Source organism: Daphnia magna, linkage group LG4 (assembly GCF_020631705.1).
Source record: "Daphnia magna isolate NIES linkage group LG4, ASM2063170v1.1, whole genome shotgun sequence".
Lineage (NCBI taxonomy): Eukaryota > Metazoa > Arthropoda > Branchiopoda > Diplostraca > Daphniidae > Daphnia > Daphnia magna.
The window spans coordinates 265,434-279,126 of NC_059185.1; the positions used below are offsets into that span (position 1 = coordinate 265,434).

Sequence of the window (13,693 nt, forward strand, 5' to 3'; positions counted from 1 at the left end):
ACGAAGAGATTCGCAGAACAAAGTAAGAGCCTTGACGCTATACAGAGCTGAGTCTCTCATGCTTATCGCTCATTCACATTTTCATTCTTTATTCATCTAGTTCATTTCTTCCCATACGTTTCAGTACATATGCGATAACGTATGCTACAATAGGCTGTTGAAGAAACAATGATTTGGATTAAGAACTGACAAGGTAGAGTGTCAAACGTCTTCGGCTCATAATTTCAAACTATTCTATTATTTTTAAGCGATATAAAAAACAAATTATTCTTATTGCTTTTTTCTGTAAGGATGAGAAATCTAGAGTAATTTTTTATTTTGCTTATTTTATTACAGTTGCATACCTTGTAGACGGAAAATAATTGAAATCGTTCGTCTTCCACATATTAATTTAAACTATTTGCACGCACACTACCGCGAAATGCCGATAGACGACCAATTTTATCTGCTAGAAACCCACCTTTGTTATATTAGTGTCCTTACCCCAAATCCCGTCTCCATTATTAAAAGGAAAATGAACTGAAAGGAGGTAGCCGAACATTATTTATTATAATATTTTCTTGTTTAAAAAATTGAAACATGTATAATTGATCATGCTGTGGCTGTGGCGCGAACAACCGATAAATACTCTCAAGCTCCAAAAAACGTTTCAAGAGGAGAATTCACAGTTTGGGTGTGTGAAAATCCCGCATATTAGGTGGCGATCAATACCCGTGACGTCATGGTTTTGTGGACCAATCAGATTGCTCAGAGTGTCCCGGTTTTTTGGATAGTTATACGGCGTGTACAGGACGTGTTGTCATTCATTCAGTAAGCTGTCAATATCATTTAGAATTTACTTCACGTTTTGAGACTTTACATGAACCTCGGTTACCGAGCAGTTAATTAAATTGAATACCGTGTATTCATTCGTCTTGTTACGCTCAAAATGTACCAACATAAAAAATCCATTCAAAGGTAATACAAATCTATAGACATTGTCACACTTCTTACCTTTGCTATGAGCCTAAGTATCATCTTTGCTTAATCACTAATTTGTATCAGGCTTTGGATTTTTGCATTTTATGTAATTTTTACTTTGAGCTGCTGTATAGCTCTTGACCCTCCAAACCACAATTTAACACGCAATAAAGCACATATTTTACCACCATGTCAAGCTTGCAGGTCTTTGGTAGATTCCTTCAGAAAGGTGAGAATGTTTGAGTAAACATGTTAAGACCAAGTTAACTTATTAGAAAATCGCAGGGAATGGACAGAACATCCAGAGGAAAATTTGAAGGAGGTGATGCAGACTGGGAGGAAAAAAAGCTGAGAAGCTATGCCAATAGTGAAGTCCGTCTAGTAGAAATTCAAGAAAAACTATGCACAGACGTTTCTAAGGGGGAAGATCAAGTAAACAGTTCTCCAAGAATGAAACATTCTGTGAATTCTTGTTAAGTTTACATTGATTTTATTTGTACAGTGTCATAACTTGGCTGAAGCTCATGAATCCTTAATAGAAGATTGGTTTCTCAACCACCAAAAAGTGCATGGAGACCTTCACCATTGGCTCTGCATCCAAAAGTTGAAAGTCTGCTGTCCAGACCATCACTTTGGTCCTGACTGTACACCTTGTCCAGGTTCATCTCCTGAAATGGAGTGCAGTTCTAATGGAAAATGCAAGGTTTGCGACAATCAGCATATGTACATAAACCATACATGCTCTGATGATAGGAAATTTTTCTCTAGGGCTCAGGGACCAGAAAAGGCAATGGAAAGTGTATCTGTGATACCGCGTATACCGGCGAGCTTTGTCAACAGTGCGCTAGTGGATTTTACGATTCTTATAGAGACGACAAAAAAGTATTATGCTCTGCATGCCATCGCTCCTGTAAAGATGCGTGCACCCAAGCTGGGCCGAAAGGTTGCTTGGCCTGTAACGACGGATGGTTTATGGATACCGAATTAGGCTGCAGTGACATTGATGAATGTTTGACTAATAAAACAGCTTGCAAAGAAAACAGTTTTTGTGTCAACAGCCCAGGATCGCATACTTGCATAAGTATTTTCTTAAATGCCAAATCCCTGTCATGAAAAAGTGCTAATTAAAAAAATTTAATTTTCAATAGATTGTGATAAAGCATGTAATGGTTGTACCGCCGATGGCCCCGACAACTGCATCGAATGTGCGGAAAATTACGAGCTCAAAGAAGGCGTCTGCAGAGGAGGTATGGATGAGCTTTTTATTTTCATATTTAGCACACTGAAGAACGCCTTCTCTGTCCCAGCTTGCCTGGCTTTCGTTTTATTTGCATGGTTGAATTCAAGATTACTTTGCTTAAAGCCTTTTGGGGTTCACTTCATTTCTTCATTTATATTAAATTTCATTGTTGCTTAAACATGAACTTGCTTTATGGTAAAGGGCCTAAAAGTTGGACGCAGAGTTGGCAGGGATCCAGCCTTCGTTACTTAACTTATTTGGGGATGTGCTTGTCGACCTGCATCATTCTCCAGAGCAGCACTACTTTAGCTGCTCTGGTCGGCGTTTGTGTCGCTGCCTATATTTCACTTTCGGAATACTCAATTCAAAACGAAGACCCCAACACTGGAAATCCTCTTAGTGGCGCTCAGATCGTTAAATAACAAGTCACTTATTTGTGTTTTTGGTTCTTTTTATCTAGACCCTGCCGTATCAGAAGCTAAGCAAAACACTGAACTATGACGCTTTTCACCAAAGAGAGGCGTAGCATGAATTGTTCTCTCATTGTGCTATTGAATGGATAGTGGAATTAACCTAATTTGTACATGTGCATCATTTTTCCGCAAAAATACACAACTGTTTGGTCTATTCGTAATTTTTTATTTCCTTAAACAAATTACAAGATACTGTATTTTGGGAACTAATATAGAAATGCAATGAAACCCATCCTCGTATAATTACTTTTCCCCTGCTACAGATGGCGCTATCACTAGACAGCCATCTCTGCTTCTGCTCTATCAACGTATAGTGTCAATCACAGAAAAAAGAATACTTGAAACACATGGTTATGAGAGATTATGACGTAGAAATGAGCAACAATGCATCTCATGGTAATTTATGATTTATTGTAAAAATATGTGAAAAATCGTTCGTAGCTTTTGTCCCGAATTTCCATCACATTCATGAATTAGGCTCAAACTGTTTTTCTTCTGTTTTACCAGACTGTCTTTTGTTTTGTGATTTAGCCGCTTCGTTCAATCGTATAAAACTGATCAGAATGTGACAAATTTATGATTACCAAAAACTTTGCTAGAATTTTCTGGTGTACACTCTTTTGCTGAGGAAACTATGCCAGAAGACTATGATATGGAGTCCTCATCGGAAGCACTAACAACAGAGTTGGAAGAAGGAGAAGTATTACAGGATGCTGAACTGGTGTGTGTCAATCAAGAAGATATCGACAGACTTGCTGCTGAAGGTAGTTATCCTTCATTGTTTCCTTAATATTGTGAATCATTAGGGGTTTCTTTGTTAGAAGAGGCTGCTGAAATAGAGTTTTCTTCACCAAATTATACACAACAGAAAGCCAAAAGAAAAGGGCAGGATCTTCTGAGATACCATGTACTTTTCTTATAAATTTTACATTAATATTTTTTCTTGCTTTTAATTTAATTTTGTTTTGCTAGATTGTTTCATGTCAGGAAGAACTGGAAGAGCTGCGAAACCAGAGTGCCAATGAAGATGGCCTAATAGATCCCAAAGATAAACTACATCTTGTAAAATATGTAAAAATTGAAGGAAAGATTTTGAAGCTATGGGAATGTGGCATATGTAAGTAGAAAATCATCCCTTTATATGAAGACTAGTTTTGATTGTTAAGCATTTTTTATTTTAGGTGCTAAGGATTTCCGACACCAATATACGCTAATGCGTCACCTTCCAACTCATACTGATGAACGAAAGTTTGTGTGCGATGTTTGTGATAAAGCATTTCGTCAAGTAATACGTTTAATGATTGAATTTTGCTTCTGCCGAAAACCAATTATGTTTCTTTTGTAGATGAGTACGTTATCACAGCACCGTGCCATACATTCAAACGCACGTCCTTACGTCTGTGAAGTTTGCCAGAAAACATTTAATCGAGTCTCCACTTTAATATCTCATCGGCGGACACATTTTGACGATAAGCCGCATAAGTGTCATGTGTGCGGGAAAGGATTTCATCAAAAAGGCAACTTGAAGAATCATATATTTTCGCATTCAAATGAACGGGTAGGTACAGTAATTTTCGTAAACTGGTAAAAATCGAAAAAAAAAAGCGGATAAAAAAAGTTACGTTTTCTTTTTTCGGAAGCCGTATCGGTGTGAAATTTGTGGCAGAGGCTTCAATCAAATGTCCAATCTAGTTGTACATAAGATGAAACTTCACGGTCAAGCAAGTCCAGCAGATGGAACGACGCGTGCAGCTCAAACCGACAAGTTTTCCTGCAAGCTGTGCAACGAAAAATTTCCCAAGAAAGCATTTCTCACTTTACACGAGGAGCAAACCCACAACCTGATAAAATCGAGGTCTTCCTCCAATCGCAAGAATCGTGTTCCTGCTTCAAATAGGAAACAGGTTCAAGTAAAGATCAATGCGAATTCTTGCTATTATCAGATTGTTGCTTAATTTAAAAAAAAATGACTGTTAGGTAGCAGTAGCGTCTGAGTCAGTCACATTAAAACAGCCTACTGTTACAAGGTCGAATTCAAAAGTTTTACAATCCAAGAACGAAGACGGAAATACAGCGGGACTTTTGATCGATGCCATTCAAACTCCTAGTATGCAGGAAGCGAGAAATACGAACCAAACTGCGTTTGCTCTGCTCAAATCCATAGATGGAACCCCGTCTTTGGTCAAAATTTTTGATCTTCCAAACAACAAACAAGTATTCGTGATCCCCTATTATTTTTCATGATTTGTTTTGCATTATTTTATTTTAAAAAATTAGTTATTGATATCAGCTACGTCAGAAGATTTAGCCGAATCTGCCCAAAAGTCAGCCCAAGTGGATCCTTCCTGTAAACCAAGTCAAGTCAAGGTAAAGATAGGACATTTGGTTCTTCACAGTTGCGAAATTCTATGCTGAATTCGTTGCTAACATGTTGTATTGTTAAGGTTGCAGTGGTGGCAACCGTATCCCAGCAGATGGGCGACGACGGCCAGCTAGTAGTACGGATAGAATCTATTGAAGTGGACCAAAAAATATTGGATTCTATTGAAACCCCATGTCGCCAGGAAAACGCTATCGAAGTTTCCTCATTCAAGGATACGATTTCTAACTCTTGTGAACCTACCACGGAGTTAGGTGAACAGAATTTTTTTTACTTGATGCCCATCCATACGCATGCATACTTAAGGAATTTAATTTGGGTTCTAATGGACTTGCAATATTTACAGAGAATGACCAAATTCATTTTGTGCGTCCTTTACCGGATGGAGGTTTTGAAATAGTTGGCGAAACAGAAGCTGCAAGTTTCCTTGAAATAGTCGAGGAGGACAGTTCTCGTTCTGGTGATGCTAGTAACAGCAGCCTGATGGACTCCGCTCAAATTTTTATCACACAAGATGAGCATGGTCACCTAATGCTTGAAGGAACACCACTACATTATCTACTGGGAGCCAACAACCAACAACAGTTGCAGTTTGTTCTGAACAACAGCAAGAGAAAATAATTCAGATTCAGTTAAATTTGTATATTACATCAGTTCAGCAACTGCAAGTGTACATGGCTTTGTAGAGTTAACAAGAAAAAGTTCACAATCATCTTCATTCAGGTGTCTTGTTAAATGTTCGATCAACTGTTGGATATCTCCAATGCTCTCTGGTGCTGATAATTTGGAATCCAGGTTGTAGTAAACTGAGTCAAATTGCCTTATGGCCAGCCAATGTTTTGTTCTGAATGGGAACAGTAAGCTGCCGACCCTACTTGGGCTTGGTAGATTTAGTATCAAACCAATAGCACTATTAACATCATGGGGTGTGATTCTTCTTCGCTTGTCCCACCACACCATTTCACAATCCATGAGCTGTATGGCAGCCATGACAACATTGACGTCATAGTTCCCCAATCCAAACACAGAACGATGGGGATTAATCCAAGAATTTGGTGTCAGCTGTATGCACAACTCATCCAGTAATGTTTTAGTGAATGTATCAGGCTTTTGAAACAAATTGTTCAAAGTGTGCAGCGCACACAGTTGTTTGGACTGCTTTTCGTGATAAATATCTGGTTTAGATTTCATTTCTTTCACGCAAAATTTCACGACTTATGAAACATAGAAGCCCCTGCAACAAATTATCTTAAAACGTTTCCATATCAGTCTGGAATCGGTATCATAATCTATCGATGCTTGGGCACAGGGAAGGTGCTAAAATTTATATGCAAGAATCAAAACAAACGTTTATCTCTTTTGGTCTCTTAGATAAACAAACGCCAGAAGTCTGACAGTTGGGTCTACCTACTGTTTAGCAGCTACCTCATGAATCAGCTGTTAAAGAGTGATGTGGCCGGGCGAAAAAATAATTTCGTGTTAGTATGCGTGAACATCGGAAACAGCGCTGTGCACAAGAAAATATTGATTCCAACGCCGAAATGGCACAAATTATAGTGGAAGATTTGTCCTCTAATGGTTTCTATGTAATCCAAGGAGAACTATCTATCCTTCTTAATTCAATGAGAAGACCATTCAAATGGTCATCTCAAATTTATCAGGTACAGCATAAATTGTTATAGAATTTGTAACAGGAAAATAGTGCCCTACTTGCTGGTCTAACAAGCCATTGATTTTCTTTTGTTTCTTTCTGATATTTGGCTATTTTTCAATTGGAACATGTTGGTTACTTCTAAAATGGTATTTTCTTGTAAACAGGAGGAGGAACAGGATGTTTTGATTAAAAATCTGAATCAACTAAAAGAACAACTTAACCAAGTGTCATCTCTAGCTGAGTTAGACTTGCTTGCAGTGCTTGGTAGTATTTACAAGTGCCATGTGTGGATAATGTGAAACCAATTGAAAATGATTACAGGTCCATTTCTTGAGGTGATTCGATCAGAGGATACATCTGGTCCCGTCACTGAGCTGGCTTTGTCTGCAGTCTTTAAATTTCTTTCCTATGGGCTGATTGGTATTGTTTCTTTTGTAGCTGCTATTGAACATAATTTCCTTATATCTTTTATTTATCACTCTATTCAGATCCAACCCATGAGTCAGCAGCAATTGTTGTGGAAAGTTTGGCAGATGCCGTGACTCATGCTAGATTTGTTGGAACCGACAGTGGAAGTGATGAAGTTGTTCTAATGAAGATTTTACATGTAAGGCATCAGTTAGCCGCGTCGCTATCATATAATCATTCCTGTAGTTTAAAATCATATTTTGTATAGGTATTGAGGATGCTAATTCTTCACCCTGCTGGGATTCTTCTTTCTAACGAAAGTGTTTGCGAAATTATGCAGAGCTGTTTCCGAATCTGTTTCGAAACCCGGCTGAGTGGTGCGAAAGTTACGCTGTGAAATGTTGATGTTTCCTTCTATTAAAACTTGTTGCTTTATGTTTAGAACTCCTTAGAAAATCCGCTGAACATTCTTTAAGCGAAATGGTACGTCTGTTGTACGAACGAGTGCCACAGTTCCCTCTTCAAGAAATCAAAGGATCGGTGAATTATAAGGTAGAACCCGATTGATGTTCTTGGCAATTACAGAGGCTTCACGTTTTATGTTAACTGTTGAATTTAGAAGCTGAAAATGAGAACCGCGGCCTATGACCCATCCAGAAATAAAAAGAAATCTCGATCACCGAAACCGAGACCAAAAACATTAGCTGTCAACACCAACGGAACGTCCAAAAGTGGACAAGCAGTTGAAGCGCCGGTAAGCCCATGCGTCGAAACACCCACTACCAAAGAAAGCACCGAATCTTTTCCGGTGCTTAATCCGACGGAGGAAAACACAATAGCCGACTCGGAGTCAACAGTCGAAACGCCGACAATTTGCCAGTCAGTTGATCATTCCACATCGGTGGAGGTGGAGACACCCGTCGTTACAGTCTCAATGGCCCAGGAAGAAACACCTTTTCAGACGATCGACACTGCGGCCCAAGACTATGTCAATGCACAGGGTGTCCGTTTTATTTCATCCGAGCCTACAAGTGAGGAATCTGGAGGTCGCAGTCATGTTCCCTATGGATTACCCTGCGTTCGAGAGTTGCTACGCTTTTTAGTGAGCCTAATCAACCCTTTGGAGCGACAGAACAGCGAAGCCATGATTCATGTTGGACTGCGATTGCTGACCATAGCCGTGGAGACTGCAGCGGACGTGATTGCCGCCGTGCCGTCATTGCAGACTCTAATCCAAGACGAAACATGTCGGTCTCTTTTTTCGCTACTGAACTCTGATCGGTTATCGGTCGTGGCGGCCGCTTGTCGCCTGTGTTTCTTGCTTTTCGAATCAGCACGGACGCGACTTAAATTCCAGTTGGAAACTTATCTACTGAAACTAATGGAAATTGTTGCTCACGAATCACCAAAGGTAGCCTATGAGCGGCGTTTAGTCGCACTCGAAGCCATTGCGCAACTTTGCCGTACTCCAGGTAAACCTGATACTGATCGACTGTCTTTTGTTTAAGATTGCCTTTTTTTTTTAAACAATCATTCAAATTTACTAGGTTTGGTGACGGAGCTCTATTTGAACTATGATTGTGATTGCCATACATCCGATCTGTTCCAGGAGCTCATCAAGCATCTTTCGAAAAATGTCTCTCCGTTGGCGACTGGTGGAATTTATACCATTCATCTACTCTCCCTGGAAGCCCTGCTTATTGTCGTCGACTCGATTGAGGCTCATTGCCTCACTCAGGTAAGGATAGTCTATAAGTGTTCATATTTGCAGCTCTTCAGCTCATTATCGGACTCGAATGACAGAGGAATGGCAAAGGTAACGGGCTGTTGGAACACCAGTCGTCTTCTCGAATGCCGCCAGCCGCTCGTAAAAGTCGTTTAGTTGAACTATCCGCAGACGTGCCCTCGGAGGAGCACCTCTCCTCCATCCGCCATAAAAAGAAGCTGTTGATAGCAGGTGCCGAGCATTTCAACAGCAAACCCGCCAAAGGAATTCAATTTCTCCAGGAAAACGGGCTCTTGTCGGACCCGTTAGATCCGACTCAGGTAGCCGTCCTTCTTCGCGAATGCTCACGACTGGACAAAAAGATGATTGGAGAGTACATCAGCAACCGAAAAAATTTGAACGTGCTCGAAGCATTCGTTCACTCTTTCGATTTCCACGGCATCCGTATCGATGAGGCCTTGAGATATTACCTGGAAACGTTCCGTCTTCCCGGCGAGGCGCCATTGATTTCCCTGTTGATGGAACAGTTTGCTGACCATTGGTTCAAATGTAACGACGCTCCATTCTTCAACGCTGACGCAGCTTTCACGCTTGCCTATGCCGTCATCATGCTCAACGTAGACCAGCATAATACCAATGTCAAGAGACAGAACATCCCGATGACAGTAGACGAGTTCAAGCGTAACTTGACGAAAGTCAATGGCGGTCAAGATTTCGAGTCTTCGATGCTGGAAGAAATTTATCAAGCGATTCGCAGCGAAGAGATTGTCATGCCGGCTGAGCAAACGGGATTGGTCAAGGACAACTACCTGTGGAAAGTGTTGCTGCGGCGCGGGGCCACTAAAGACGGACGCTATATTCACGCTCCCAGCGGAATATTTGATCGCGATCTGTTCGCCTTGTCTTGGTCACCGACAATGGCGGCTCTAAGCTGTCTGTTGGACAAAGCCCAGCCTGAAGGCAGCGGCATCGTCGAATGGGTTTTGCAAGCCATTAGGAAATTGTCTACAGTGGCGGCTCACTTTAGTCGCACCGATGTCTTTGATCACATTGTCCAGACGATGATCAAGTTCTCTTGTCTGCTCCCTAGTGGCGACAACCCACCCATCCAGGTGAATAATAGTTCAAAGAAAGGAAAAGATCCGTTGTTATAGAATATGATTAACCAACATTGATTTCTTTGTGTGTGTGTGTGTGTGTCTTTCCAAAGGCTGTCGCTTTCGGCCAGAACCGCAAAGCCCAGGTGGCCACATCCACAGTATTCCAGTTAGTGCAACGTCATGGCGATATTCTACGAGAGGGTTGGAAGCCTCTGGTCGAATGTATTATGCAGTTTTATCGGATGCGCGTGCTACCTGATGAGCTCGTCGAAGCCGAGGATCCATTTGATCCTCATACGAAGGTCAAGCTCCTGGGCGCAGACATTCCACTTCGATCGGAGACATCGGGACTTTTCAGTTCCATCTATTCTTACATCGCTCTCTCTGAGGGATCTTCCAGCGGAAGGGCTGGTTCTGCCGAAGAGCAGGAATCTATGAATAGGGCTAAAGCCTGTGCCCTAGAGTGCAACATCGAACAACTAATTTCCGATTCCAAATTTCTACAAACCAATGCTTTGCAAGATTTTGTCAAAGGTAGTCAATTTCTTTTCCATGTCTAAAAAAAGAATTTCCTTTAATTCTCTTGATTGTTTTCACCTAAATCGCAGTGTTGATTGCTTCGAATGACGTATCCAATATCGACGAATTTGGTGTCATCTTTGTTCTCGAACTGATTATCCGCATCACTGTCCAGAATCGCGATCGTGTCACCTGTATTTGGAATCCTGTTCGCGATCACATTTACGGGTATTGCAATTCATTCGCACATTGATTAGATCTTTTTATTTATGGATTTCATTTGAGAAACACAGCTTAGTGATGGGAGCAGCGGCATCTGATAGAATCTTCATTTTAGAACGATCCATTGTCGCTCTCCTCTTGCTAACTGGGCACGATTAATGCGACGCGAAGATGTGGCACCCATTGTACTTCAGTCCCTAAGAATGCTATTAATGCTCAAACCGCAGGTGTGAAAGTCAAATGTAAAGCAACAAGTAGAACGGAGGTCTAACTGAAGTCTTTAATAGGTTTTATCGCGAGTATCTCGTCAAGTCTCTTATGGTTTACACGAATTGCTTAAAACTGGAGCTGCCAACGTCCACACGACAGGTGACTGGCGTGTTCTGTTCACCTTGTTGGAATGCGTCGGAGCAGGTGCCCAGCCGCCATCCGTCCATAGAGGCGAATTGGCTCCATCGGTCTCGATGGAAGCAATTACAGAGCCTGCCGTCAGCGTTGCTAGTTCTGACACGGATGTGACCGAACTTCCAGCGGCGAGTGATGTGTCTGGATCCATCGATCGTGGCTACACTTCTGATTCTGAGTTGTACGAGAATCGAGTCAATCGATCGGCTTCAGCTCCTGGAGCTTCAGGTGTTCATGGATCCAGTCCAGAGCTTAATGTTCCAGCCGGCGGAGGAGGTTGGATTTTTGTCGGTCGTCAGGGAGAAATTGAGCATTTAAAAGGAAAACAGGCTCCTGGACGAGAATACAATATCGTTCATGACCGCAAATTGGTAAGCTACTGAGTAGTTATAATTTAAAAAATGTGTTGTTCCGTGGATGACTTTGATGTTGGTTTATTAATTGCAGTTGGCCCATGATCCATTGGCTTTTGTCAAATCCTGCGAAAGTTTGACTTTCCTCATTCGAGATGTGGCTCATATAACGCCAGAAAATTTTGAATGTGCAGTACAGTGCATCCGCACCTTTGTTGAAGCCAGTCTGAACGTTGGAATGACTATCAATCGACCTCAATCGAATCCCAGTGGTCACCCGTCTTCACAAGACAATTTCCGACGCTCCAAGTCATTTCACGCGAACGATCATTCAACAGAACACAACGAAATTCAAGAACTGCCGGCCAATTATCACCAGGTTAAATTATAATTGTAATTTCCGATCAAAATTCTAATTTTCTTCAACATAAAAACGTGATCATTCCAGGTTCCTGTTCAGTTGCTGGATTTGATGCATACACTACACACCAGAGCAGCTCAAATATACCGGTGGTGGGCCACAGAAAGCGCGGATACGGAAACACATGTGAACGAGGAGAAAGATGCGCCCAGCAATTTCCAGCTGAGTCCATCGTTATGGATTCGTGGCTGGTGTCCCTTACTTCAAGGCATCGCTCGTCTTTGTTGCGATTCTCGTAAACAGGTCCGAACAACAGCCATCACATACCTACAGCGCTCTCTACTTGTCCATGACTTGCAAAATTTGACTGCCAGCGAATGGGAGTCATGCTTCAACACAGTACTTTTCCCGTTGCTGGCCAAGCTGCTTGAACCACAACGGTCTATAGCCACGGTTCGGGCTCACAGGCAAGCCGATCATTCCAGCTGGGAGGAAACACGCATCCGAGCTGCCACTCTTCTTTCCAAAGTATTTCTCCAGCACCTGGGGCCACTCTTGCAACTGCCTACGTTCACTGCGCTCTGGCTGACGCTGCTTGATTTTATGGACAAGTACATGCACGTTGAAAATAATGATTTGCTGGCCGAAGCCGTACCTGAAATGATGAAGAATTTGCTGTTGGTCATGGAGACTGCCGGCGTTTTCGGATCGAATGCAGACGAACTCGATCAAACGCCCATTAAGACATCGGACACAACATCACCTCAGGCGCTTCATTTGAAAACGCAGCTATGGAACATGACTTGCGATCGCATTGATGTGTTCCTTCCGGGTCTACGCCAAGAAATCACACGTTCAAAGACTCCAATCGCACGCGTTCCGGCAGCACCTCTTTCGGAAGATTTCTCTTTAACGGTGGTTCCAAATGAAGTGGAGTCACCAGAATTGGCAGAGGGACCACTTTCTTTGGAATCCGTAGCTTCTAATCCTGAACCGCCAAGTCAAGAGAATCCATCAGAATTGGAAGAGGCTACTGTTTCCTCCACCGATGTATCCGCCGACGTTCCAGCAGGGCCGGAAGTGTTGGCAGTTGAAGATAATACGAATTCCACGGAAGTTTCTGAAGAAAGCAAATCTCCTCTGAACTTTGTCCCACAATCCATGTTTTCCGTGTGGAATGTTCCAGATCCTAGTGATGCGGCGGCATTGTTTTTCCACGATCTTACGCCCGGTCCAGCTGACGACAACCAGGCAATCAGCGACTCGTCCAGTATTATTGAAGACGAGCCAATCAATCATTTGGGAATTCGTCAGACACCCATCCTGCCAATTTCTCTCATACCAGAAGATGGATCAGCCATACCTGTTGTCCCGTTGCCTGTGTTTAGCACGGCAGTCCCAGCAGTGGAAGTAGAAGCATCTGATATTACAGAGCAACAGAATCCGGTATACTTTAGATTGAATTTTTATTTGATTGGAGATTGTAATCCATTTTGAAACGAATTATTGTAGGATATTATGCAAGAGGAGCCACAATCAGACGCAAATCTGTTGCCGCTGATTTTAGTCCCTGAAGTCAACGACCCGTCGCTGACTTCAGAAGTATCTGTTTTATCTCCCGTCAACACTCAGGTGAGAAGCGTAATTAAAATTTAATTTTTAAATAGTGTGAAAACTTTCTGTTTTTATGCAGGAGGATAAGTAATGGCAAAATCGTCCGTTAAATATTTTTCGAGGATATATTTTTTATCAAATTAGAATCTAGTTGGAAGTTTCCGATTATTTGTACTTGTAATAATAAAGAAAACAAATATTGTCCTTTTAAAATTTTCAAGTTTTTGTGTGCTCATCGTGTCATGCAGGCTTGGTAACTTATGCCCCGAAAGGCAGAA

The 13,693-nt window shown here is 41.8% G+C and overlaps 4 protein-coding genes across 9 annotated transcripts; 3 read left to right on the plus strand and 1 right to left on the minus strand.

Moving 5' to 3' along the window:
• The first annotated feature begins 706 nt into the window (after window positions 1-706).
• On the plus strand, window positions 707-2,827 carry LOC116921586 (protein disulfide isomerase Creld1). 4 transcript variants are annotated; one of them, XM_045172111.1, is made up of 7 exons: window positions 707-957; window positions 1,045-1,189; window positions 1,246-1,392; window positions 1,463-1,663; window positions 1,729-2,041; window positions 2,109-2,204; window positions 2,402-2,827. In XM_045172111.1, exons 1-7 carry the CDS (start codon window positions 929-931, stop codon window positions 2,620-2,622), a joined length of 1,152 nt encoding a protein of 383 aa, XP_045028046.1. In that variant the 5' UTR covers window positions 707-928; the 3' UTR covers window positions 2,623-2,827. The 4 variants fall into 4 exon arrangements, with proteins under 4 accessions (XP_045028046.1, XP_032783831.1, XP_045028047.1 ...); XM_032927940.2 differs by having other exon boundaries at window positions 709-957; window positions 2,109-2,207; XM_045172112.1 differs by having other exon boundaries at window positions 713-957; window positions 2,661-2,827.
• An 87-nt stretch (window positions 2,828-2,914) lies between these two features.
• On the plus strand, window positions 2,915-5,765 carry LOC116921565 (fez family zinc finger protein 2). Of its 3 annotated transcripts, none has more exons than XM_032927909.2 (11): window positions 2,915-3,069; window positions 3,273-3,437; window positions 3,495-3,580; window positions 3,646-3,790; window positions 3,855-3,958; window positions 4,019-4,231; window positions 4,314-4,583; window positions 4,651-4,887; window positions 4,951-5,040; window positions 5,118-5,307; window positions 5,400-5,765. In XM_032927909.2, exons 1-11 carry the CDS (start codon window positions 3,021-3,023, stop codon window positions 5,672-5,674), a joined length of 1,824 nt encoding a protein of 607 aa, XP_032783800.1. In that variant the 5' UTR covers window positions 2,915-3,020; the 3' UTR covers window positions 5,675-5,765. The 3 variants fall into 3 exon arrangements, with proteins under 3 accessions (XP_032783800.1, XP_045028041.1, XP_045028042.1); XM_045172106.1 differs by having other exon boundaries at window positions 3,500-3,580; XM_045172107.1 differs by lacking the exon at window positions 5,400-5,765 and having other exon boundaries at window positions 5,125-5,302.
• LOC116921601 (josephin-2) lies at window positions 5,681-6,426 on the minus strand. Its single transcript, XM_032927958.2, has one exon. The coding sequence runs from the start codon at window positions 6,242-6,244 to the stop codon at window positions 5,699-5,701; it is 546 nt and encodes a 181-aa protein (XP_032783849.1). The 5' UTR covers window positions 6,245-6,426; the 3' UTR covers window positions 5,681-5,698.
• Window positions 6,427-6,482: 56 nt separating this feature from the next.
• Window positions 6,483-13,623, plus strand: LOC116921552 (Golgi-specific brefeldin A-resistance guanine nucleotide exchange factor 1). Its single transcript, XM_032927883.2, is given in 18 exon segments — window positions 6,483-6,714; window positions 6,872-6,971; window positions 7,029-7,127; window positions 7,196-7,314; window positions 7,384-7,492; window positions 7,558-7,667; window positions 7,735-8,587; window positions 8,663-8,853; window positions 8,919-9,953; window positions 10,052-10,475; window positions 10,550-10,688; window positions 10,754-10,829; window positions 10,832-10,909; window positions 10,970-11,458; window positions 11,535-11,819; window positions 11,889-13,247; window positions 13,314-13,433; window positions 13,495-13,623. Coding segments are annotated over 18 exon segments (5,775 nt in total). The 5' UTR covers window positions 6,483-6,537; the 3' UTR covers window positions 13,507-13,623.
• The last annotated feature ends 70 nt before the right edge of the window (window positions 13,624-13,693 follow it).